Below are 23,480 nucleotides of genomic sequence, written 5' to 3' on the forward strand. Positions count from 1 at the left end.
GGGACTCAATCCTAGGATCATGGTAAAATGACCTGAGCCGAAGGCAGACACTTAACCAAATGAGCCACCCAGGTGCCCCCAAAAAGCATTAATTTCTTATAAAATTAAGCAGAGGGGCACCTGGGTGGCTAGGTGGGCTGAGCATCCAGCTCTTGGTTTCAGCTCAGGTCATGGTCTTGGGCTCTGGAATGGAGCTCTGTGTCTGGCTCCGTGCTCAGCAGGGAGTCGGCTTGAGATTCTCTCCCTCTGCCCCACCCCCTGCTCGTGCTCATGTTCTCTCTCTCTCTCAAATAAATAAATACATCTTAAAAAAAAAAACAAAACAAAAAGAGGGGCGCCTAGGTGACTCAGTTGTTGGGCATCTGCCTTTGGCTCAGGTCATGATCCCAGGGTCCTGGGATCGAGCCCCGCATCGGGCTCCCTGCTCGGTGGGAGGCCTGCTTCTCCCTCTCCCACTCCCCTTGCTTGTGTTCCTTCTCTCGCTGTGTCTCTCTCTGTCAAATAAATAAATAAAATCTTAATTAAAAAAAAAAGAAAAAAAGTTAAGCAAAAAACTGTCACAGGGACAGCTTGGGTAGGCTTTTGACTCTTCAGCTCAGGTCATGATCTTAGTTAGGGTCATGAAATTGAGCCCTGCATCAGGCTCCATGCTCAGTGCAGAGTCTGCTTGAAATTCTCTCTCCCTCTTCCTTTGCCCCTCCCCCTGCTTATGAAGGAATGTGCTCTCTCTCTCAAATAAATAAATAAATAAATAAAAATTTTAAAGCAAAAAAAAAAGGTTACACAATCCAACAATATTATTCTTAGGTATTAACCTAAAAGAAATAAAAAATGTCTACACAAAAACTCGTATGCTAATATTACTACCCAAAACTAGAAACAACTCAGAATGTCCTTCAAATGGTGAATGAATAAATGTTATTATAGCACATCTATACAGTGGAGTGCCATTCACCAATAAAAAGGCATGAGCTCTGCAAATAGCTGTATACTTTATCCATATTCCATTTATATGACATTCTAAAAAAGGCAAAAGTATAAGAACATCGGGCTCCCTGCTCCGCGGGAAGCCTGCTTCTCCCTCTCCCACTCCCCTGCCTGTGTTCCCTCTCTTGCTGTGTCTCTCTCTGTCAAGTAAATAAATAAAATCTTAAAAAAAAAAAAATCAGCATTGCCTGGGGACTGGTAGAAGGGATTGACAACAAAGGGCCATGAGACAACTTTTTAGAGTAATGAAAATATTCTATATTTTGGTTGTCAGATTCATACAACTATACATCTAAAATGGGCAAATTTTATTATATGTATATATAATATATGCATTGTACCTCAAAACTGACTTCAGCTGGTAACCATTTTATTCTTATTTTTTTAATTATTTTTTTGAGTTTATTTAGTTATTTTTGTAATCTCTACACTCAATGTGGGGCTCCAACTCATGACCCTGGGATCAAGAGTCACATGTCCTTCTGACTGAGCCAGCCAGGCACCCCCAGCTGGTAACTTTTTTTTTTTAAGATTTTATTTATTTATTTATTTATTTATTTATTTATTTATTTATTTATTTAGTGCAAGTTGGGGGAGAGGGAGAGGGAGATAGAGAATCTCAAGCAGACTCCACACTGAGCACAGAGCCCAACGTGTGGCTCTGTCTCATGACCCTGAGATCATGACCTGAGCTGAAATCAAGAGTGGGACACTCAACTGACTGAGCCACCCAGGTACCCCCTAGCTGGTAACCTTTTTAAAAAATTTAATGAATGTACAAAGAATGATACGAGTTAACATTTACAATGATTGATTCAGGAGCACCTGGCTGGCTCAGTCAGTAGAGCATGCGACCCCTGATACCAGGGTTGTGAGTTCAAGCCCTGCATTAGGCGTAGAGCGAGCTTACTTAACTTACCAAATAAATAAGTGAATAGATAAAATAATTGATTCAGGCAAAGGGTCTTGAATGGGTGCTAAACCATGAGATGAAATGTATTGTGGAACAGTATATTGGCATGACCCGCATAGGTTATTGGTAATCTTTATAATTGGAGGAGATTAGAGGAGTCACCATCTTAACCAAATCAAATTTCATATCCCTGACTAGGTGAGAACTGGACATTTTGTGCCTCCTGTGGGGGAGTAATATGAAGTGTGCAGCAGTAGCAAATATGAACTACTCTTATCAAAAAAATGTTACACCTGGATCTAAGCAAGCCTTTAAACCTAACTTCTATTTTATGGAAGTATGATAAAGCAACGAGTTAAATTATACCGTGAATAAACAATCAGACATACGCAGAATGTGGGATGTTTTCAAAGACCACTTGCCTGCTATTTTCAAAAATATTAGTACAGTAGAGGATAAAAGAGGGAAATCCTGGGACGCCTGGGTGTCTCAGTCAGTTAAGCGTCTGACTCTTGATTTTGGCTCAGGTCGTGATCTTAGGATTGTGAGATCGAGCCCTCTGTCATTGGGCTTTGTGCTGGGCATGAAGCCTGCTTCAGGTTCTCTCTCTCTCCTTTCCCTCTACCCCTCCCCGTTAATCTCTGTCTCTTAAAAAAAAGAAAAAAAAAAAAGAAATCCTTTTAGAACAGAAGAAAGATAACCATTGAACAGTACTTGAATACTGATTTAGAGGGCAGGGGGCAGGTGAGGAAATTTCAGTGTAGATTGGCTATAGTCAATGACATAGAGAGTTATTTTTCATTTTTTCTGAAGTGTAACAGTAGTGTGGTTAATTAAGAGAAAGTATTTCTAGGATAAATGTGATTAAGAGGTAAAGCATCCTGGGCGCCTGGGTGGCTCAGTTGGTTAAACGACTGCCTTCGGCTCAGGTCATGATCCTGGGGTCCTGGGATCGAGTCCCGCATCGGGCTCCCTGCTCAGCGGGGAGTCTGCTTCTCCCTCTGACCCTCCTCCCCTCATGCTCTCTCTGTCTCATTCTCTCTCTCAAATAAATAAATAAAATCTTTAAAAAAAAAAAAAAAGAGGTAAAGCATCCTGATGTCTGCAGCTTAGTTTAAGTGTACACACACATAGAAAACAGATAGGTTAAAAAATGTTAAGAGCTGTTTCTAGATAACGTGTATATGGCTATGCATTAGTATTGTTTTAACTTCTTTCTGCATGTTTGAAATTTTTCATAGTAGGGGTGGATGTTTTTAGAACTCGGTTAAGAGAAATACTACTTATGATGACCTTATTATATGTGGTGCATTCCTGTAGATCCTATTAATATCAGGCATCTGTACCTACATTGTACCCCCGAGAACAACTTTTACCGAACTGTGTTTTACATTATGTAACACCAGACTACTTGGAGAACCCTGGTAGAAAACAGCTCTGTAAAATGCTTTATAGTAAGGGTGTTGTTGAGAGCATGGCTTACTGTATCATATGGGGTCCTTTCAGGGAAAGACCAGATTTTGGGTTTCGGTAACCAGAATAGTTGTACTACTTCCAAGAAATTGGATTTTGGGCATGTTACAGGCATTGAAGCAGGTAAGGGAATGGAGCTCATGTTTTACTGGCTGCTAGAAAGCTTGGATTTCACTCGTGGTCCATCTCTAGCAAGTACACTTTCCAGCTGCACTCCTGAGTGCTTCATCATTTTCCTTGCCTACCTTCATTTTCCCTTAAATATGATCCCCTCATCTGTTTTTGGCTGTATTGATTTTGTTTTTTTTAAAGGTTTTATTTATTTATTTGTCAGAGAGGGAGCACAAGCTGGGGGAGCGACAGGCAGAGGGAGAAGCAGGCTCCTTGCTGAGCAGGGAGCCAGACACGGGGCTCCATCCCAGGACCCGGGGATCATGACCTGAGCCAAAGGCAGATGCTTAACCGACTGAGCCACCCAAGTGTCCTGGTTGTATTGATTTTGAAGATACTTTATGCCCAACCTTGTTCTGGCCATATTAAAAGGATTTAAAACAAAATAGTTTATGATTTGAAAGTCACAACCTAAAAGAGATTTTGGGGGCGCCTAGGTGGCTCAGTGGGTTAAGCGACTACCTTTGGCTCAGGTCATGATCCCGGAGTCCTGGGATCAAGTCCCACCTCAGGCTCCCAGCTCAGTGGGGAGCCTGCTTCTCCCTCTGACCCTCTCCCCTCTCATGCTGTTTCTCTCTCTCTCTCTCTCAAATAAATAAATAAATAAAATCTTAAAAAAAAAAGACAGATTTTTAATGTTATTATTATTAATCATGTAAGTTCTTGCTCCCAAATCTAGAGATCCTTTATCCTCTAACCAAATTTAGAATAAGGGAATATTAATAGAAAATTCAAAAAATATGTACCTTTAAGTATAAATAGGATATAAAAATCCTATTTTCTGGAGTAATACTGTTGTAGCTATATTAGCTCGAAAACCTTATTTTGGGGGAAGGGGTAATGCAGGGGGAAGAACAAGGCCATTTCTTGGATATGGATTTTCAGCAGCAGTTAGAATTGGCATTTTCCTTGACTTTAATTTAGTTTTTTAATTCTTTTTTTTTCAATTAATGAAGGGAAGTAAAATATGCCATTGTTTACCATTAGCATTTCTGAAAGAAATATGTACCAAAAAAAAAATCCTAATGAAAAATTATTAGTTGTTCTTGAGTGGTATTCAAATTCCTTTCCCCCATAATAGTATCTTCCTTCTGTTAAAGGGTACTTTATATTTTATAAAGTATTTTTCAGTATCAGCCTGTTGATACAGATATTATATTTGCAGTTTGCCTCTTGGGTGGTAAAGTCCTCATCTAATTTCTTCTTGAGATTGCTGTATTACATTTTAAAAGATGCCTTGTCTGACAACAGAATGTTTACAGGTGGAATAACAACGTTTACTATAAAATATGTGGTATGAATCAATGATGGCTAAGACTTTACATATATATTAAGTAAGAGTGTCTTTTGATACACCCTAAGTTTATTCTAACTTAAAAGAAAGTGTTCAATTTATAAATAAGATTTTCTTCTTTAGCTAAGATTCCTAAGTTCAGTGGAATTGTCTCTGAAGTTTTTTCCCTTTAAAGGTTTGCAAAGTAGCTTCTTAAACAAAATGATCTTTAAAGGCTTTTTTGTACTTATAAAACTAAGTTTTGATTTTATATTTGGACATGCTTAAATCTTAACCTTAATAACCTATGCTTTCTACCAGGAAGATTATGCTAAAATTAATTGCAAAAACAAGGTTAGTTGTAAACATAGGTGTGAGTAAGGCAAGATTGCCATCTTCTTTGCTCCGGGCAGAATAATTCCTAGAACTAGGATTTAGCTTTCATTGCTTACATCACTTGGAATTCACTTTTTCTAGTTTGCCAAAATACAGTAAGACAAGGTGCACAATTTTCTTTCTTTTTGCAACTCTTTTCAAGTGAAAGTACCATTCATTTTCATTCTTACTCTCATTCATTTCTTAACACATGAAAATCAAGTTCAGTTTTGTAGTAGTGCCTGTTAGTCATGTGAACTTTCTGCAACATCTCCATTTATACGGTTTCACACATCACTCATAGGACAAGTTTCCACAAAGACCTGTTTTGTTCCATTGTCCAATCCACCCTGAAGAAACCAGTTTCCAAGCTATGTGCAGCTTTGTAAATCAAGATGAACTGGTCAGAAATTGGATACAGAAACAGAAAGAAACCAAATAATGCTTCCCAGTTAACAAGCAGAGTTTGTTATATATAATAAAATTGCAAGTAACAAAATGTTTTGCCTTCTAAGAATATTCTATTAAGAAAGTTCATATCACATTCATATTGTAATCATAGTTCAAGTCATTTGTTTGTTTCCATTACTGTTAGAGGTAGGAAAATATAAGTAATGCTTTTTGTAAGATACTCTAGGCAACAGACGGCAGTGAGAACAAATGATGAAATGTGAATTTTAGTTCTGGGTATTTCTTAGCAAGTCTTATGTGAGATAGCTATGTATCAAGTTTGATGAGAAGAGGAGTTTGGTATTGGACACAGATTTCCTTCTTTCTGGCAACATTTAGCAGTAGCAAGGAATGTAGTGTCGTGTGGAATTTATTTTTCCAGGGATTCTCCATCTAGGTCAGGGGGAAAGGAATACCCATACACAATTCCTAGGTAACAATATGTTTTTCACCATAGTGGTAAAATCAAATATAATGTATTCACAGCTTAATTTGTGGCTTTTGTAAAGACGCTTGAAATATTTTCTCCATGAGTAAATGTTTTGTCAAATTATTTTACCTTCTTTAGAACTTTAAAGAATATAAAGCACTGTTCCAAAGTTTTGGTTTTTTTTTTCTTTCCCAATGATCTTTAAACTTCGTGCTTTTAACTTAGCATCTGATAACCTCCCAAAGAATCTGCATCTTTTGTGATCCTTTTCTTTCTCCTCCTGAGAAATTAAAAAAGGAAACAAAGGAAGCAAAGAAAACATAAAATGTCCTCTACTCGTTATTCCAACAATAGGCAAACACCAGGCTTCCATAGCCAAAGTAAGTTAGAGAATTCTCAGAGTACTTAGTGCAAATAAATAGTCTGGGTCCTGAATCACATGAATATGTTATAGAGTGTAAAACTGTTGGGGAGAACACATGATACATTTGAATTTTTTTCATCCTCCTAATTTCCCAACACGTTCTGAGAAGAAAATCATAATAAATATGGGGTGTTTTTTCCCCCATAAAGCCCTTTCCCACCACAGATATTCCCATGCACACATTTATTTTCTGTTTTGAAGAAGTCAGATTAGTAAGGCAACTTTTCTGAAACATTTCTTCTTTACTTGAGAATAGAAAAGTATTAAATTGAAGAATTAAATGCCTTTGTGCTTCCAGCTGCTTTTCCCTGACACTTCTTTCTTAGGTGTCATGGTCTCCGCTCTCCCCTGCAGACTGACAGTTTAGGACTATAATTTCTCAGTGTATTTTCTTATTTCTCATTTGGTAAGATTTGAATTGTTGGAAACAGTAGTCTTAAAATATGCATTAGGTTTTCTTCTTTATTATTGCATTTTTATTGAGGTATAACCCACATACCGTAAAAGGCAGATATCTTAACTGTACAAATTTGAGTTTTAACATTTGCACGCATCAGAATCAATGGGAAGGGCTTTCTAAAATATTCCTGCCAAGAGGTTAAAAAGTTTCTTGGATGATTCTGAGCTACACCTAGTTAAGAATCTTTGCCTTTGTAAAGAACCAACTTGAGTAATACACATAAAAATACGTGGTGTATCATAAAATGTTATGCAGATTAAATTTAGGTTATTATTTTAAAAAACTTAAATTTCTCATGTGCCTTTTTCATGGGGTTTGCAATGCTGGTTCACAGGTGAAATTCTTACTTTGTTTTTCTGTTTGTTTTTAAGAAAATTAATGCAAAACTTCATGATGGAGTTTGTCAGCACTGTAAAGAAGTTCTTGAATGGCGTGTAAAATATAGCAAATATAAACCATTGTCAAAGCCTAAAAAGTGGTGAGTTATGTTTCTTAATTATCTTACCAATAATATATGTATGATAGTTTATTATTTCATTCCCTGATACTCAAAATTGCATTCAACTAAATATTAAGGTAGATGGAGAAAAAATCCCATTCTCCCATGTAGAATTTCATCTTACATGCTGATTCCTGCTTTATAAAATGGATTCATCCTTTCCCATCCCATTCTTTATTTTCTTTTAAAGATTTTATTTATTTATGTGTCAGAGAGAGAGAGAGAGCAGGGGGTGGGGAGAGTGAGTGAGAGAGACAAAGAGCACAAGCAGGGGGAGGGGCAGAGGGAGAGGGAGAAGCAGACTCCCTGCTGAGCAGGAAGCCCGACCCTAAGATCATGACTGAGCTGAAGGCAGATGCTTAACCAACTGAGCCACGCAGGTGCCCCTTTTCAGTCTTTTTTTCATATTCTTTAGCATTTCCTTGCAAAAGAAGATACTTTTAAACAAATCTGATGAGTTTTATGCTCACTGGCCCAAATTAGCCGTAGGGAACTTTGGCAACTGTTGGTGCTATCCAAGGCTAGATTTCCATGAACAAATTAACTGTGTTTTCTGCTGTATTCTCTGTAGCTGGTTGTGCTATGTATAAGCCATGTAGTTTTAGTTTATAGGCCTATTATATTATATGTAGCTTTCTAGGGGCACCTGGCTGGCTCAGTTGGTGGAGAATGCGAATCTTGATCTTGAGGTTGTGAGTTAGAGCCCCGTATTGGGTGTAGAGACTCCCTAAAAAATAAAAATCTTTGTAAAAAAGCGATTCCTGGGCGCCTGGGTGGCTCAGTCGTTAAGCGTCTGCCTTCAGCTCAGGTCATGATCCCAGGGTCCTGGGATCGAGCCCCGCATCGGGCTCCCTGATCAGCGGGAAGCCTGCTTCTCCCTCTCCCACTCCCTCTGCTTGTGTTCCCTCTCTCGCTGTGTCTCTCTGTCAAATAAATAAAATCTTTAAAAAAAAAATAAATAAATAAAAAAGCGATTCCTCTCTAAATGTTGGTATAACTTTGGGTGCCTGGCTGGCTCAGTCAGAAGAGCATGGGACTCTTGATCTCGGGGTCATGAGTTCAAGCCCCATGTTGGGTGCAGGAATTACTCAAAATAAATATATTCAAAAATTTAAAAAAACTCTTAAAAAAAAAAAAAAGAATGGTTGGATGTGGACACCTAGACTCAAAGGTCAGCAACTCTGTCCTGTCTTGGAGTCATTGAAGTCCTTGGAGTCAAGAAAGCTCATGATAATGTTGCCACTACCTAGGTAGTACAGTGACCCAGAGCTCTTTGAGAAACTTGAGGTAGGTCAAGGAAATGAAGCCTCAGGAGCTGCTATTCCCCATCACCCTAAGGCAGATGAGGTTAGCCACAGAATAGCTCACGATGAGTGCAAAATGAAGGAAACTTAATATTGTACAAATTTCCAATTACAGATAACAAGACATTCAAGCCTAAAGGAAGATCTTTAGTAATAAAGAAGCCCAAGCTAATGTGGAACAAATGATTATTCATGAGAGATCAAGAAACTGCTAGGTTTAAAAAAAAATTTTTTTTATTAACATATAATGTATTTTTTAAATTTTATTTTATTATTTTATGTTAGTCACCATACATTACATCATTAGTTTTTGATGTAGTGTTCCATGATTCATTGTTTGCATATAACTCCCAGTGTCCATGCAGAACGTGCCCTCTTTAATACCCATCACCAGGCTAACCCATCCCCCCCACCCCCCTCCCCTCTAGAACCCTCAGTTTGTTTCTCAGAGTCCATAGTCTCTCATCGTTCGTGTCCCCCTCTGATTTCCCCCCTTCATTCTTCCCCTCCTGCTATCTTCTTTTATTTTAAACATATAATGTATTATTTGTTTCAGAGGTACAGGTCTGTGATTCATCAGTCTTACACGATTCACAGCGCTCGCCATAGTACTTACCCTCCCCAATGTCCATTACCCAGCCACCCCATCCCTCCTACCCCCCACCACTCCAGCAACCCTCAGTTTGTTTCCTGAGATTAAGAGTCTCTTATGGTTTGTCTCCCTCTCCGGTTTCATCTTGTTTCATTTTTCCTTCCCTTCCCCTATGATCCTCTGTCTCGTTTCTCAAATTCATTGTATCAGTGAGATCATATGATACTTGTCTTTCTCTGGTTGACTTATTTCGCTTAGCCTAATACCCTTTAGTTCCATCCACGTCATTGCAAATGGCAAGATTTCATTTTTTGATGGTTGCATAATATTCCATTTTATGTATATACCACATCTTTTTTTTTTTTTTTTAAGATTTTATTTATTTATTTGACAGAGAGAGACACAGCGAGAGAGGGAACACAAGCAGGGGGAGTGGGAGAGGGAGAAGCAGGCCTCCTACGGAGCAGGGAGCCTGATGTGGGGCTTGACCCCAGGATCCTGGGAACATGACCTGAGCCGAAGGCAGATGCTTAACAGCTGAGCCACTCAGGCGCCCCTATACCACATCTTCTTTATCCATTCATCTGTTGATGGACATCTAGGCTCTTTCCATAGTTTGGCTATTGTGGACATTGCTGCTATAAACATCGAGGTGCATGTACCCCTTTGGATCACTACATTTGTACCTTTGGGGTAAATACCCAGTAGTGCAATTGCTGGGTCATAGGGTAGCTCTATTTTCAACTTTCTGAGGAACCTCCATACTGTTTTCCAGAGTGGCTGCACCAGCTTGCATTCCCACCAACAGTGTAGGGGGTTCCCCTTTCTCTGCATCCCCGCCAACATCTGTCGTTTCCTGACTTGTTAATTTTAGCCATTCTGACTGGTGTGAGGTGGTATCTCATTGAGGTTTTGATTTGGATTTCCCTGATGCCGAGCTATGTTGAGCACTTTTTCCTGTGTCTGTTGGCCATTTGGATGTCTTCTTTGCAGAAATGTCTGTTCATGTGTCTACCCATTTCTTGATTGGATTCTTTGTTCTTTGGGTGTTGAGTTTGATAAGTTCTTTATAGATACTGGATACTGGCCCTTTATCTGATATGTCATTTGCAAATATCTTCTCCCATTCTGTCAGTTGTCTTTTGGTTTTGTTGACCGTTTCCTTTGCTTTGCAAAAGCTTTTTATCTTGATGAAGTCCCAATAGTTCATTTTTGCCCTTCCTTTCCTTGCCTTTGGTGATATTTCTAGGAAGAAGTTGCTGCGGCGAGGTTGAAGAGGTTGCTGGCTGTGTTCTCCTCTAGGATTTTGATGGATTCCTGTCTCACATTTAGGTCTTTCATCCATTTTGAGTCTATTTTTGTGTGTGGTGTAAGGAAATGGTCCAGTTTCATTCTTCTGCATGTGGCTGTCCAATTTGCCCAACACCATTTGTTGAAGAGACGGTCTTTTTTCCATTGGACATTCTTTCCTGCTTTGTCGAAGATGAGTTGACCATAGAGTTGAGGGTCCATTTCTGGGCTCTCTATTCTGTTCCATTGATCTGTGTGTCTGTTTTTGTGCCAGTACCATACTGTCTTGATGACTACAGCTTTGTAATATAGCTTGAAGTCTGGAATTGTGATGCCACCAGCTTTGCTTTTCTTTTTCAACATTCCTCTGGCTATGCGGGGTCTTTTCTGGTTCCATACAAATTTTAGGATTATTTGTTCCATTTCTTTGAAAAAAGTTGATGGTATTTTGATAGGGATTGCATTAAATGTGTAGATTGCTCTAGGTAACATAGACATTTTCACAATATTTGTTCTTCCAGTCCATGAGCATGGAACGTTTTTCCATTTCTTTGTGTCTTCCTCAATTTCTTTCATGAGTATTCTATAGTTTTCTGAGTACAGATCCTTTGCCTCTTTGGTTAGATTTATTCCTAGGTATCTTCTGGTTTTGGGTGCAATTGTAAATGGGATTGACTCCTTAATTTCTCTTTCTTCTGTCTTGTTGTTGGTGTATAGAAATGCAATTGATTTCTGTGCATTGATTTTATATCCTGCCACTTTCCTAAATTCCTGTATGAGTTCTGGCAGTTTTGGGGGGAGTCTTTTGGGTTTTCCACATAAAGTATCATATCGTCTGCAAAAAGTGAGAGTTTCACTTCTTCTTTGCCGATTCGGATGCCTTTTATTTCTTTCTGTTGTCTGACTGCTGAGGCTAGGACTTCCAATACTATGTTGAATAGCAGTGGTGATAGTGGACATCACTGCCGCGTTCCTGACCTTAGGGGGAAAGCTCTCAGTTTTTCCCCATTGAGTATGATATTCGCTGTGAGTTTTTCATAGATAGCTTTTATGATATTGAGGTATGTACCCTCTATCCCTACACTGTGAAGAGTTTTAATCAAGAAAGAATGCTGTAATTAAAAAAAAAAAAAAGAAAGAAAGAAAGAATGCTGTACTTTGTCAAATGCTTTTTCTGCATCTATTGAGAGGATCATACAGTTCTTGTTCTTTCTTTTATTAATGTATTGTATCACATTGATTGATTTGTGGATGTTGAACCAACCTTGCAGCCCAGGAATAAATCCCACTTGGTCGTGGTGAAAGGAAAACTGCTAGTTAAACCAAGGTCTGAACATGTTACTGAGGACATCACCTGCCTGGCCTAGAATATCATGAATTTCAAATTACACTGAACACATGGCACATTAGGCATATTGTAAAGCCTTAGCTTTCAAAGTCTAATCCAGGATTGGGAGTGTCACAGAAAGTAAAACTCACCTATATCCACGTTGCATTCTTTGCATATTAATCCGTTACTAACATTGTAAGGGATTTAAGTGCATTGATGAAAGATGCTGATGGTAACATAACTTTTTCAGAAACTTTGAATGTTTTACTCAAGCTAATCTTGCTTAGAAGTTAAATTTGTCCTTTGTCAGGATTTGTATGAGAAGTTTTCTTTGACACCATGAATATTGTCATTGATTAAAATGTTGAGTATTATTTTACTTGTCTAGCTGTCTCTTGCCACAGATTATGTAGCCAAATGATGTACATAAGGAAAAGTTCAACAGAACATAAAATGTAAGAGGAGGAAGGGCTATTTATAGGTGACATTTCTTTTGGAATGAAGTAATATTCTGAATATTGGGAAAATTGAAGCTCTTTTATCTTATTTGTTAGGCTTGTAATCATCAAAACCACAGATGATTAGCAAATTTCCATTGCCCCTGCGATTTAATCCCAAATGTTAGACCCAAAAAAAGAATTAGACATCTAAACCCTTCCATGTTGTCTGTTTTGACCATGGAAGCAAAAATTGTATCGTGTTTGTACTTGGCAGAAAATGTTTCATGTTTCCTTTTCGGTGAGGTGACATGCTACAGGATATTTATAATTATTTTCTTTATAATACTTTCTCCCCAGTACTGAAAACAACCCTGGACCATGCCCAGAGACTTTTTGGAAAAGATGTCCTAACTGGAGCTGGAAGAGCTGAAAACTATGTATTTGCTAGAGGGGGATGGGATGATGGTCGTGAGAGGGAAGGGGTAAAAAGGCAGGTCATCCATTAGTGCTATGTAAACAGTGTGATCCTGGTACCACCCTTGGATATCAGGTAGTTTTAAATATCTTCGAATACTCCAATCATCAGATCTTTATAGAAATAAAGTGAAAGGCTTGTAAAGATAATGCCCAGCTTTTCACAGCTTCTCTTCTCTGTAAAAGAGCTGAGATGAGCCACCAGCTTGTTTTATGCCCTGCCACTTAATCAGAGGTCAGGCTAGTCTGTAGTAGGATTCCCAGTCATTTTGGCTTATGTCTTTTGATTTCAAGGGGCGTCCCTGCTAATCCCTGGTTGCAGGGCTGCTGTGGTGCCACCAACATCTCCTGGGTACCTTAATGGTCTAATTTAATCATTATTAGACTTAAAAATTACTTATATATGTAAGAATTGTAGATCAGAATGAGTCTAAATCTTTTTGTATAAAACCTCATTTTTCAAGGGCCCTGGTTTTGACTTTTGAAAAAGAAACCCAAAGATGGGGCACCTGGGTGGCTCAGTTGGTTAAGCGACTGCCTTCGGCTCAGGTCATGATCCTGGAGTCCCGGGATCGAGTCCCGCATCGGGCTCCCTGCTCAGCAGGGAGTCTGCTTCTCCCTCTGACCCTCCACCCTCTCATGTGCTCTCTCTTTCTCTCATTCTCGCTCTCTCAAATGAAAAAAAAAAAAAAATCTTTAAAAAAAAAAAAAAAAAAAAAAAAGAAACCCAAAGATAAATTAAAAGCATTCATTACTATGCTTGGTCAGTCCCAAGTCATTCAGGAATCCTGTAAATAACCTTGAGCGTGGAGCTGAATTATTGGAAGAGCGAGAGATCTTATAAATACTAAATGATTTGTGTAGCTCTTAAAGAAGAAGGGAGTCCTGACATTTTATTTTTTATTTTTTTTAAAGATTTTATTTATTTATTTGAGAGAGAGAATGAGATAGAGAGCATGAGAGGGGGGAGGGTCAGAGGGAGAAGCAGACTCCCTGCCGAGCAGGGAGCCCGATGCGGGACTCGATCCCGGGACTCCAGGATCATGACCTGAGCCGAAGGCAGTCACCTAACCAACTGAGCCACCCAGGCGCCCGGAGTCCTGACATTTTTTACTTAAAATTCATTTGTCGACATTATTTTCCAGCTGGACAGGAAATGCAGATAGTTAAGAGATTATCTCCTTCCTCAAGCAATGCAAGACTAAAAATAAAGGGGGCTTCCCCCCCCCTTTTTTCTGGGCTCCAACGGATTACATATTTTAGCCAAGATCGGAAAGTAAAGCAGATGGAGTTAAGATTCAAATGCAAATTGATCCCATTCCAAAGCCATGTTTTCTTGTCTTCCTACAGTGATTTCTCACTATTGTATTATTCATTCAAAAAGTCTTTTTGTTCCCTTTATCTGAGCCTAATGGTATATTAATTTTTATAGTCACCCATCTTGTTGATGAAAGTTATCCACCTTGAGTACCATATATATAGCCCCGCTAATCAATCAATCAGTCAATCAATCAATCAAAGTAAGCTCTATGCCCAATGTGGGGCTTGAATTTAGGACCCTGGGAACAAGAGTTACATGCTCTACCAACTGAACCAGCCAGGCGCCCCATTTTTTTTTTAATACACATGTCCAGACAAATAGATTTTACGTTCAGGCATTGAAATGCCTAAGCTAGTACCTAGAAACTTCTTATACCTTGTATTTCAAGTAACCAAGCAACCTTTTTCAGCTGTGAATTTAGAAGTGCTATAGGCAAATACCCATATTTGTGTTAGGATCTCTAGCCTGCTTCTTTTCTCTTCCTACTCATAAAAAAGAATTTACCAAGAACATAGTGTTAGCTTATGTTTAACATCACCATAGTAGTAGAAGAGAAAGGAGAAGCTGATATAAAACAGCAACAGACCACAAACAGATTGGGGTCTGAGCTTAGAAGTGGGCCTATACATCCTCTGCATTAGCAGTTCTCAACTGGGAGGGGAGGATTTTGCCCCCCAGGGAATACTTGGCAGTGTCTGGAGACCATTTTGATGGTCTTGATTGGAGAATTTGGGAGGGATGCTACTGGCATATAGTGGGTAAAGGCCAGGTGCTGCAAAACATCCTACAGTGCACAGACAGCCCTCACATCAAAGACCTATCCAGCCTAACATGTTGGTAGTGTCTTGGTTGAGAATCCTTGCTGTATGCAAAATATGTGGGTACTCACAGGGCCAAGCAAGCGCCCCTGAAACTTAACATATATCTTAGTCCAGTGGTTTTCAATCTTTTCAGCTGCAGAATTCTTTTTTTTTTTTTAATAAGCTCTGTGAGTGAGAATTTTTTAATGAGTTCGTGAGTGTGAGTGTTGGAACTCACCACCTGGAGATCAGGAGTTACAGGCTCTACAGAATGAGCCAGCCAGGCGCCCCTCAGCTATAGAATTCTTGAATAAAACAAAAGCTTACCCAGGGATCCACTGAATACAATAGGCCCAAACAGAACTGCCCTGGTTGGGGAGAAGGGAGCATAGACCTTAAATGCTACGAGAAGAATGTTGATTAAAAGTAGATTTCGTTGGGGCTCGGTTGGTGGTTGGTGGAGCTCGCAACTCTTGATCTCAGGGTTGTGAGTTTGAGCCGCACGTTGGATGTAGAGATTACTTAAAAATATGATCTTTTAAAAGTAGATTTCATTCTAAAAAATATTTTAAGTGAGGAAAGGCAAGAACTGCTGTCACATGCCTTACAGTCAGCATTGGTCTACGGATGTCTGGCCTAACAGTTTCAGGACATGTAGGTGCTTAATGCCTAAAACACTGTTTGCTTTTAAATGGAAATCACTACCCCTGGTTCTCATATGTAGGTATTTAGCACATTCTAACTGATAATTTTAAAAATTTATTGCCCCACAGAAGCCTTTATCTCTTCATACTTCGTTGCATTAAATAAACTCTCCTCTGTCTCACCTCAACTCAGATACGTTCCTTGGTCCAGAGTTTGAGTAAACTAGTATTTTGAAAAAGGCTTATTTCCTATAAATGTTTCAAGGGCTCCTATCAGGAAGAGTTGGGTCTCCAGCAGTAGGAGGCTAAGTGGAATTTTGTCCCCGGGAAGTTTGCTTTTGTATGTCTGCTATAGTGTGTGAGAGAGTGGGAGTGGGGATGAGTTCTTTAAACTGTGGGAGAAAACAAAAAGACTTTTTGGGAGAAAATGAGATAGAGGAGGTTGAGATGCTCCTAAGCAGGCCATGCCACCCTATCTGGCTTGCTTCGCTAACCATATGCTTGCTCCTTCTTTACTACAGAACTTTGTTCTAAGCAAATTAGCCAAACTAAGACCCTCAAGATAATCTTTTTTTTTTTTTTTTAAAGATTTTATTTATTAATTGACAGAACACAAGCAGGGGGAGTGGGAGAGGGAGAAGCAGGCTTCCCACGGAGCCGGGAGCCCAATGCGGGGCTTGATCCCAGGGCTCTGGGATCATGACCTGAGCTGAAGGCAGATGCTTAACAACTGAGCCACCCAGGTGCCCCAAGATAATCTTTTATAGAGCCACCCTGTCTTTTTAAAATTATCTTTCTATTTTTGGGGGGAAGTAAAACAAATAACATAAAATTTACCATTTTAACCATTTGTAAGTGTACCGTTCAGTAGTGTTAAGTATATTCACATTGTTGTGCAACGGATCTCCAAAACTTTGTCATCTTGCAAGTTTGAACTCTATACCTATTAAGCAGGAACTCCCCTTTCCCTGCTCCATTAGCTCTTGGTAGCTACCATTCTACTTTCCGTCGCTATGAATTTGGCTACTTTATTTTTTATTTTTTTAAAGTAGGCTCCATGCTGGGCTCCAACGCGGGGCTTGAACTCATGACCCTGAGATCAAGACCTGAGCTGAGATCAAGAGCTGACTGACTGAACCACCCAGGCACCCCTGAACTTTACTACTTTAAATACCTCATATAAATGGAATCATAACAGTATTTGTCCTTTTGTGACTGGCTCATTTCACTTAGCGTAATGTTCTCAAGACTCAGTGTTGTTACAGCATGTGACAGGGTTTCCTTCCCTTTTAAGGTTGAGTAATATTCCATTGAGTATATATACACACAGACATATACACTGCATTTTGGTTTTCACTCATCTGTTGACGGACACTTAGGTTGCTTCTACCTCTTGGCTATTGTGAATACTGCTTTGAGCAGTGTGCAAATATTTCCTCAAGACTCTGCTTTCAATTTTTTGGCATATATACCCAGAAGTGGAATTGCTGGATCATATGGTAGTTCTGTTTTTAATTATTTTAGGAACCTTCATAGCTTTTTTAATAGTGATGGCACCATTTTAATAATCATACCAACAGTACACAGGGGTTCCACTTTCTCGATATCTTTGCAAACATTTGTTTGCAGTTATTTTATTTTTAAATATTTATGATATTTTAATAATGTTACTGAGAATCACCAAGAAAATAAAACATAGCAATTACATATATATATATATATATTTTTTAAGATTTTATTTATTTGAGAGAGAGAGAGAGCACAAATGAGGTGAGGGGCAGCAGGAGAAGCAGACTCCCTGCTGAGCAGGGAGCCAGATGTGAGGCTCAATCCCAGGACTCCAGGATTATGACCTGAGCCGAAGGTAGACACTTAACCAACTGAACCACCCAGGCGTCCCTGAAGTCAGACTTTTAACCAACTGAGCAACCCAGGTGCCCAGCAATTATAGTTTCAAAAACATTTCAAATAATTTTTGCTATCAACAAAAAATAGTAAAACCATTATCCAAAATAACTATTAAGTCATTAGTAATTTAACTATTTCTTTTAAAATGGAAATTAAGTTTAACATTATATTAATAATTAACTGAATATTAGGTATTATAAATCACAAATAAGCTGGTTCTAAGTAAAAACTATTATTATACCCCATCAGTAAAGACATTAACAAACTCTAAGCTAAAATAAGTACTAATACTTTTTTTTTTTTTTAAGATTTTATTTATTTATTTGAGATGGAGAGAGAGAGAGAGCATGAGAGGGGTGGAGGGAGGGCAGAGGGAGAGGGAGAAGCAGGCTCTCCACTGAGCAGGAAGCCTGACTCGGGGCTTGATCTCAGTACCTGATCTGAGGACCTTGGGATCATGACCTGAGCTGGAGGCAGCAGCTTAACCAACTGAGCCACCCAGGGCATGTGCCCTGGTACTAATACTCCAAAAAGTCATGAAATCAATTAGCACAAATGAAAAATCAAAAAGTGACATCATAATCCATTTTTCCTACTTTAAGTTACTGAAGAACACTTCACAGATTAAAGGAATAGTTTGTTAATGAATTTTACCTTAAAGATATCCTTATTTCAGCTTATCTTTACTTTTACCTTTCACTAAATGAATATTTTTCTTTTATAAGAGACTATATTTGTCATGGGTGGAAAGTATCTGTCACATAGAATTTGCCACATAGAATTTGAATTTGATGTGGCAAATTCAAATTCTATGTTTGCGGTTGTTTCAGATAGCATCTTCATCATATAAGACACTGTGCTATATGTTATAGAAGATACCAAAATGAATCTCCAACACCAAGGAGTTTACAATCTATTAGGAGACATAAGCCCACAAATAATTCTTGGGCAGACTCTGAGAAGTGCCAGGTATAAGTAGAAGATGAAAGAGACCCATAGAGTACAAGATGAGACTGCAGAGGACTAATAAAATGAAAACAGGAGAGAGAGATCTAGAAAAGATATAAACTAAAGGTAAAAGAGTGCTGTACACAATGTTTGCAGGATACCCTATGAGGCAGTCACCAGGGAATGAAGGGAAAATGAACAAGGACCCCATGTTCCCTTTGATAGATAATGTGGATGATCTCGTGGTGTCTCTATATGTATTGTCTGAGTTCCACAGATTGTCATTTGTTCCGGGGTGCCTGGCTGGCTCAGTCGGTATAGTATGTGACTTGATCTCAGGGTTGTGAGTTGGAGCCCCATGTTGGGCATAGAGATTACTAAAAACAAACAAACAAACAAACAAACAAACAAAAAAAACCCCAAACAAAACAAAAGTAAGGGTGCCTGCCTGGGGCTCAGTTGATAGAGCATACAACTCTAATTTCAGGGTTTAAGGCCCACCTTGGGGTAGAGTTTACTTAAAAAAATAAAAATAAACATTTTTAAAAAAGTAAACATTTTTATATACTACAGTGTTATTAATCCCTCCATGTTATCAGTGTCTGACAATAAACTATATAGTTTGGCCTCTTTGGTTATATTCTTCAGGCCCAGCATTTCTTATAATAGGTTGAGACTCTAATGGTTAATCAGTGATAGGAGAGTTGTGTAACCTCATTCCAGGAGTATTAAAATGTCCTAGAATGGAGTTTTGCTCACAGGTTGCTCTTCATGTGATATTGAAGTGTGTGGTGACTGGAAACCCTGGCTTTATTCTTGCCCGGAAACTTGGTCCTTAATATTTAAATGTAAAAGTGGAAAGTTTTCATTACTGTCATCCGTTGTTCACCTGTGCATGAAACTTACTTTTTGACATTAATATTGATTGATACAGCAAGCTTTGATTTAAAATTGCCTGCCCTAAAGTGCAATAATTTACATTTTCTCTTTTTTTTCTAAATTACTCTTGGTCAAAGGTGAATATTTTGTACTCTTTTAAGAATTGTTCTAGGGGCGCCTGGGTGGCTCAGTTGGTTAAACGACTGCCTTCAGCTCAGGTCATGATCCCAGGTCCTGGGATCGAGTGCCGCATTGGGCTCCCTGCTCTGCGGGGAGCCTGCTTCTCCCTTTCCCACTCCCCTGCTTGTGTTCCCTCTCTCGCTGTGTCTCTCTCTGTCGAATAAATAAATAAAATCTTTAAAAAAAAAAAAAAAGAATTGTTCTAATAAAATCTGTGGTGAGAAGAGGTAGTACAATCTCTCCACTTACTTTTAAACACATTTAGGGACACAAGGAAGTGAATTGTAGCTTTTTGTACTCAAAATTCTTGGACTTTAGAGATACTGTTTCCTTAAAAGCATTTTCTAAGTAGCATATGATATGATTACTTAGTATGGTTTCAGACTCTTTCCGTGTTAGCAGATTACTTAGAGTTACTGCAGAAGTGTGACTTTATGGAACTCTGTCAATGTTGAGTTTCTACTATTTGTACACCAAGGGTGGAGTACCATAATTCATTGTTTACGAAAGGACCTAGTCATCCCATATTACGAGTATTACAAGTGGAGCTGAATTATGATAAAGGTTAAAGTGTAATAATTGAACCAGGAAATGAAGACTTGCTAGTGAAAAAAAAAAAAAAAGACTTGCTAGCGAAGTTGTGGCAGAGTAAAATAAGCCTTTTACTTGTAGCAAGTACTAGAAAGATAAGATCAGTTCTTTTTCCCTTGGTATTTATTGTCTAGATCAGTGGTTCTGAAACCTTTTGTTTCAGGACCGCTTTGTAACTTTTTTTTTTTTTTTAAAGATTTTATTTATTTGACAGACAGAGACACAGCGAGAGAGGGAACACAAGCAGGGGGAGTGGGAGAGGGAGAAGCAGGGTTCCCACAGAGCAGGGAGCCTGATGTGGGGCTCGATCCCAGGACCCTGGGATCATGACCTGAGCCGAAGGCAGACGCTTAATGACTGAGCCACCGAGGCGCTGCCCCCCCCCCTTTAAAAGATTTTATTTATCCCCTTTGTAACTCTTAAAAATTACAAATTTTTACAAATTTCTTTAGTGTCTGGCTAGTAGAAGAAAAAGGAAAGAATAAATTTTGAAAGGAGTAAAATAAATTTTAATAGCTTTTCCCAGGTAACTGTAGAAATACTATCAAGAGTTGCATGCTCGGGGCGCCTGGGTGGCTCAGTCGTTAAGCGTCTGCCTTCGGCTCAGGTCATGATCCCAGGGTCCTGGGGTCAAGCCCGGCATCGAGCTCCCTGCTCGGCCAGGAGCCTGGTTCTCCCTCTGCCACTCCCCCTGCTTGTGTTCTCTCTCTAGCTGTCTCTCTCTCTGTCAAATAAATGAATAAAATCTTAAAAAAAAAAAGAGTTGCATGCTCTACTCAATGAGCCAGACTGGTGGCCCATACCCATGCATGATTTTGTAACATACATTGGCTCATTTGGAAAATATTAGTTCAGTGAGTTATACTGATCTTCTAAATGTTGATATGTTTTATTATACAATATAAAAGTATGTTAATATCACAAAATGTTGTTAGAAAGTCTGTGAGTTTTTCTTTTTCTTTTTTAACTGAGTTTTTGGAGGTGACAAACACAGTGATTACTAGTACAATTTGGTGCCCCTGTCTTTGTTCATGCTAAGATGCCAGCACTGTTAGTACTCATTATGAAGAATGAGACTCAAAGAAAGTGACTTTCAAAGATTATATGATAAGAGCATGTCAAAGCTGCGCTAGAATCTGGGTTTCCTGTGTCAGTGCTATTTTCAAAATAATATTTGCTGGTATTTACAGTGGTCCATTGATATCATCTTTTAAAAAGTGTACTACTGCCTCCTTTGTCAGTAAACATGGTTAATAGGAGTGACCTGTGTTTTTATTTGGCCATGGTTTCCACTGAAATGATTAGTTTTGGTTTATGCATGGTCAAGATTGTTTGTTTCTGGGAATTATATTTCATGGAGAAGTAAAAAGAAGGCAAAACCATGATTATTTTAACATCTCTGAAGTTCATTGAGTGTTGGACTTAAAATATTCAAAATATAGCCATTTTCAAGGTAAAATAGGTAAAATTTATATTTAGGTGAATTTAAAGTTTTTCTTTATTGTGTATTTTATAAGAAAAAAACCACTTGAGTGATTAAATAATTTTTAGCCACTCTAAAAGGTGTTTCAAGATATTTGACAAATTTTATGACAACTTGGAAAGTGTGTCTCTTACCATTAAAATAATATCTATTTTTTTTTAATTTTTTAAAAATTTCTAAACCATTCAGTTCTTAAGATCAAGATTCTTTGAGTCTTGAGGTGAAAAAAAAAATGCAGAAATTCAATTACTTTCAGACCTTGTTTCATTCTACTACTGAATTAAGAGATTTGAAAGAGAAGGCACACAAAGGTCTTATTTATCTGCAAGGGAAACTGGAAGCTTGTTAAGTGTAAGTGTATAAATTTATATTACATTTTCACAAACGTATTTCACATTTATGAAAAGGAAATATTTTAAAATGTGTGTGTCTCCTTAAGAGATAGGTATATTTATATTCACAGAGCTGCCAGCCTAATAAAACCTGGCTGTTTTTCAGAGTGAAACTTAAATTTGAAAAGAGGATAATTGATTTCAGCAATAGAATTCCTTCTCTTCTTTGAATTGGCCATTACTGTCTCACCCAGCAATAGGAACACTGGAAAACCCCCATATTTAGGCAGTAATACTTTGATCTGGTCAGGAGTCTCAAGTGGTAATGTGCATAAGAATTTCTTGAAGACTTTAACAGATTCTTGGGACCCATCCCCAAGATTATGAGTATGTAAATAATGACAGTAATCCAGATATCTGCATTTTAATAAGCCATGCAGGTGTTGGAGTCAGTGTTAAGAGTCACTGTTTTGGGGACTCAGTGGGCTAAAGAATGTAGACTCTGGGATCTTTTAACTTCAGATTCCAAAACAGGATATCCCATTTTTAAGCCTATTTTACATGTAAATTTTAACATTAACAGTTCTGTAAATACAGTTTTATCCCTGAATTAGCAATTCGAATTCTTAAGGATTGGTTTACCCCAGGACTCCCTGGTATTAAACAACACATTCACAGAAATGAGAACATTCTAATTTGCTTGAAGCCTTTGATGAACCTAACAAAGACAGACTTTCTTTAAAATTATTTTAAAGCTTTTAAAAATTTGAAACCAAAAGAAAACCTGAAACTTCTCCTAATCCATATGGATTGTTAGAACTTTATCTGTGTATGTTCTAATGGTATACATTTTAAAAATCTGTTTTTACTGCAGAGTAATTAAGTAAAGCTTTTTAGAAATCCAAAATATAAACATACCAGATAATTTAATAAGAAATTTTTAAGAATTATTTTCACTTAGATTGTATATCAGAGAGGTTTTTTTGAGTTATTTTTTTTTAAATTCTAACTTAGATTTTGTCAGGTCTCTTGAAGATATGATTTATATGCAGTAAAATTCATCCTTTTAAGAAACAAAATTCAACTGAGTAAATTATAATGATATTATTAGCTTTATTCATTCATTCATTCATGAATCAGCCCATACTGTCTAGCAGACAGAAAGGAGCTCCAAGGAGGTATGCGAAATGAAAGACACTTATAGGCATAAGGGAGTGGGAACAAGGAAATGATACTAGACAGAAAAGCTGGCTGGTTACTGCAGGCAGCTTTCCTCTAGGGGCTGACAGGGCTCTGTTAGGCAGATCACCTAACTCGTGCTGATTAGGAGATGCCTGATTGACTGGTGTAGGATTCCATTTCTGGCAGAGAAATGGTTTGGTGACTTGGGGCTTAGCATAAGTAATTCCATTTTGGGCCTGCCTTCATGTTTTTAACAAGAGTTTTGTAAGTTTTGAGAAATGAATACAGTTGTGAGACTAATACCACAATTAAGATATAGGACAGTTC

General features: G+C 38.3%; 1 protein-coding gene across 2 annotated transcripts in view; it reads left to right on the forward strand.

Moving 5' to 3' along the window:
- The window catches only part of C13H9orf85 (chromosome 13 C9orf85 homolog), a 72,089-nt gene that overhangs the window by 29,561 nt on the left and 19,048 nt on the right, over positions 1-23,480 (forward strand). The window contains exon 2 of one of the 2 annotated variants that reach the window (XM_021694425.1): positions 7,328-7,434. The exons of the other annotated variant lie outside the window; for it this stretch is intronic. Coding sequence (XP_021550100.1) covers positions 7,328-7,434 — 107 coding nt within the window. The remainder of the gene's footprint in view (positions 1-7,327; positions 7,435-23,480) is intronic. 2 annotated transcript variants of the gene reach the window in all.

Source organism: Neomonachus schauinslandi, chromosome 13, assembly GCF_002201575.2.
Source record: "Neomonachus schauinslandi chromosome 13, ASM220157v2, whole genome shotgun sequence".
Taxonomy (NCBI): Eukaryota; Metazoa; Chordata; class Mammalia; order Carnivora; family Phocidae; genus Neomonachus; species Neomonachus schauinslandi.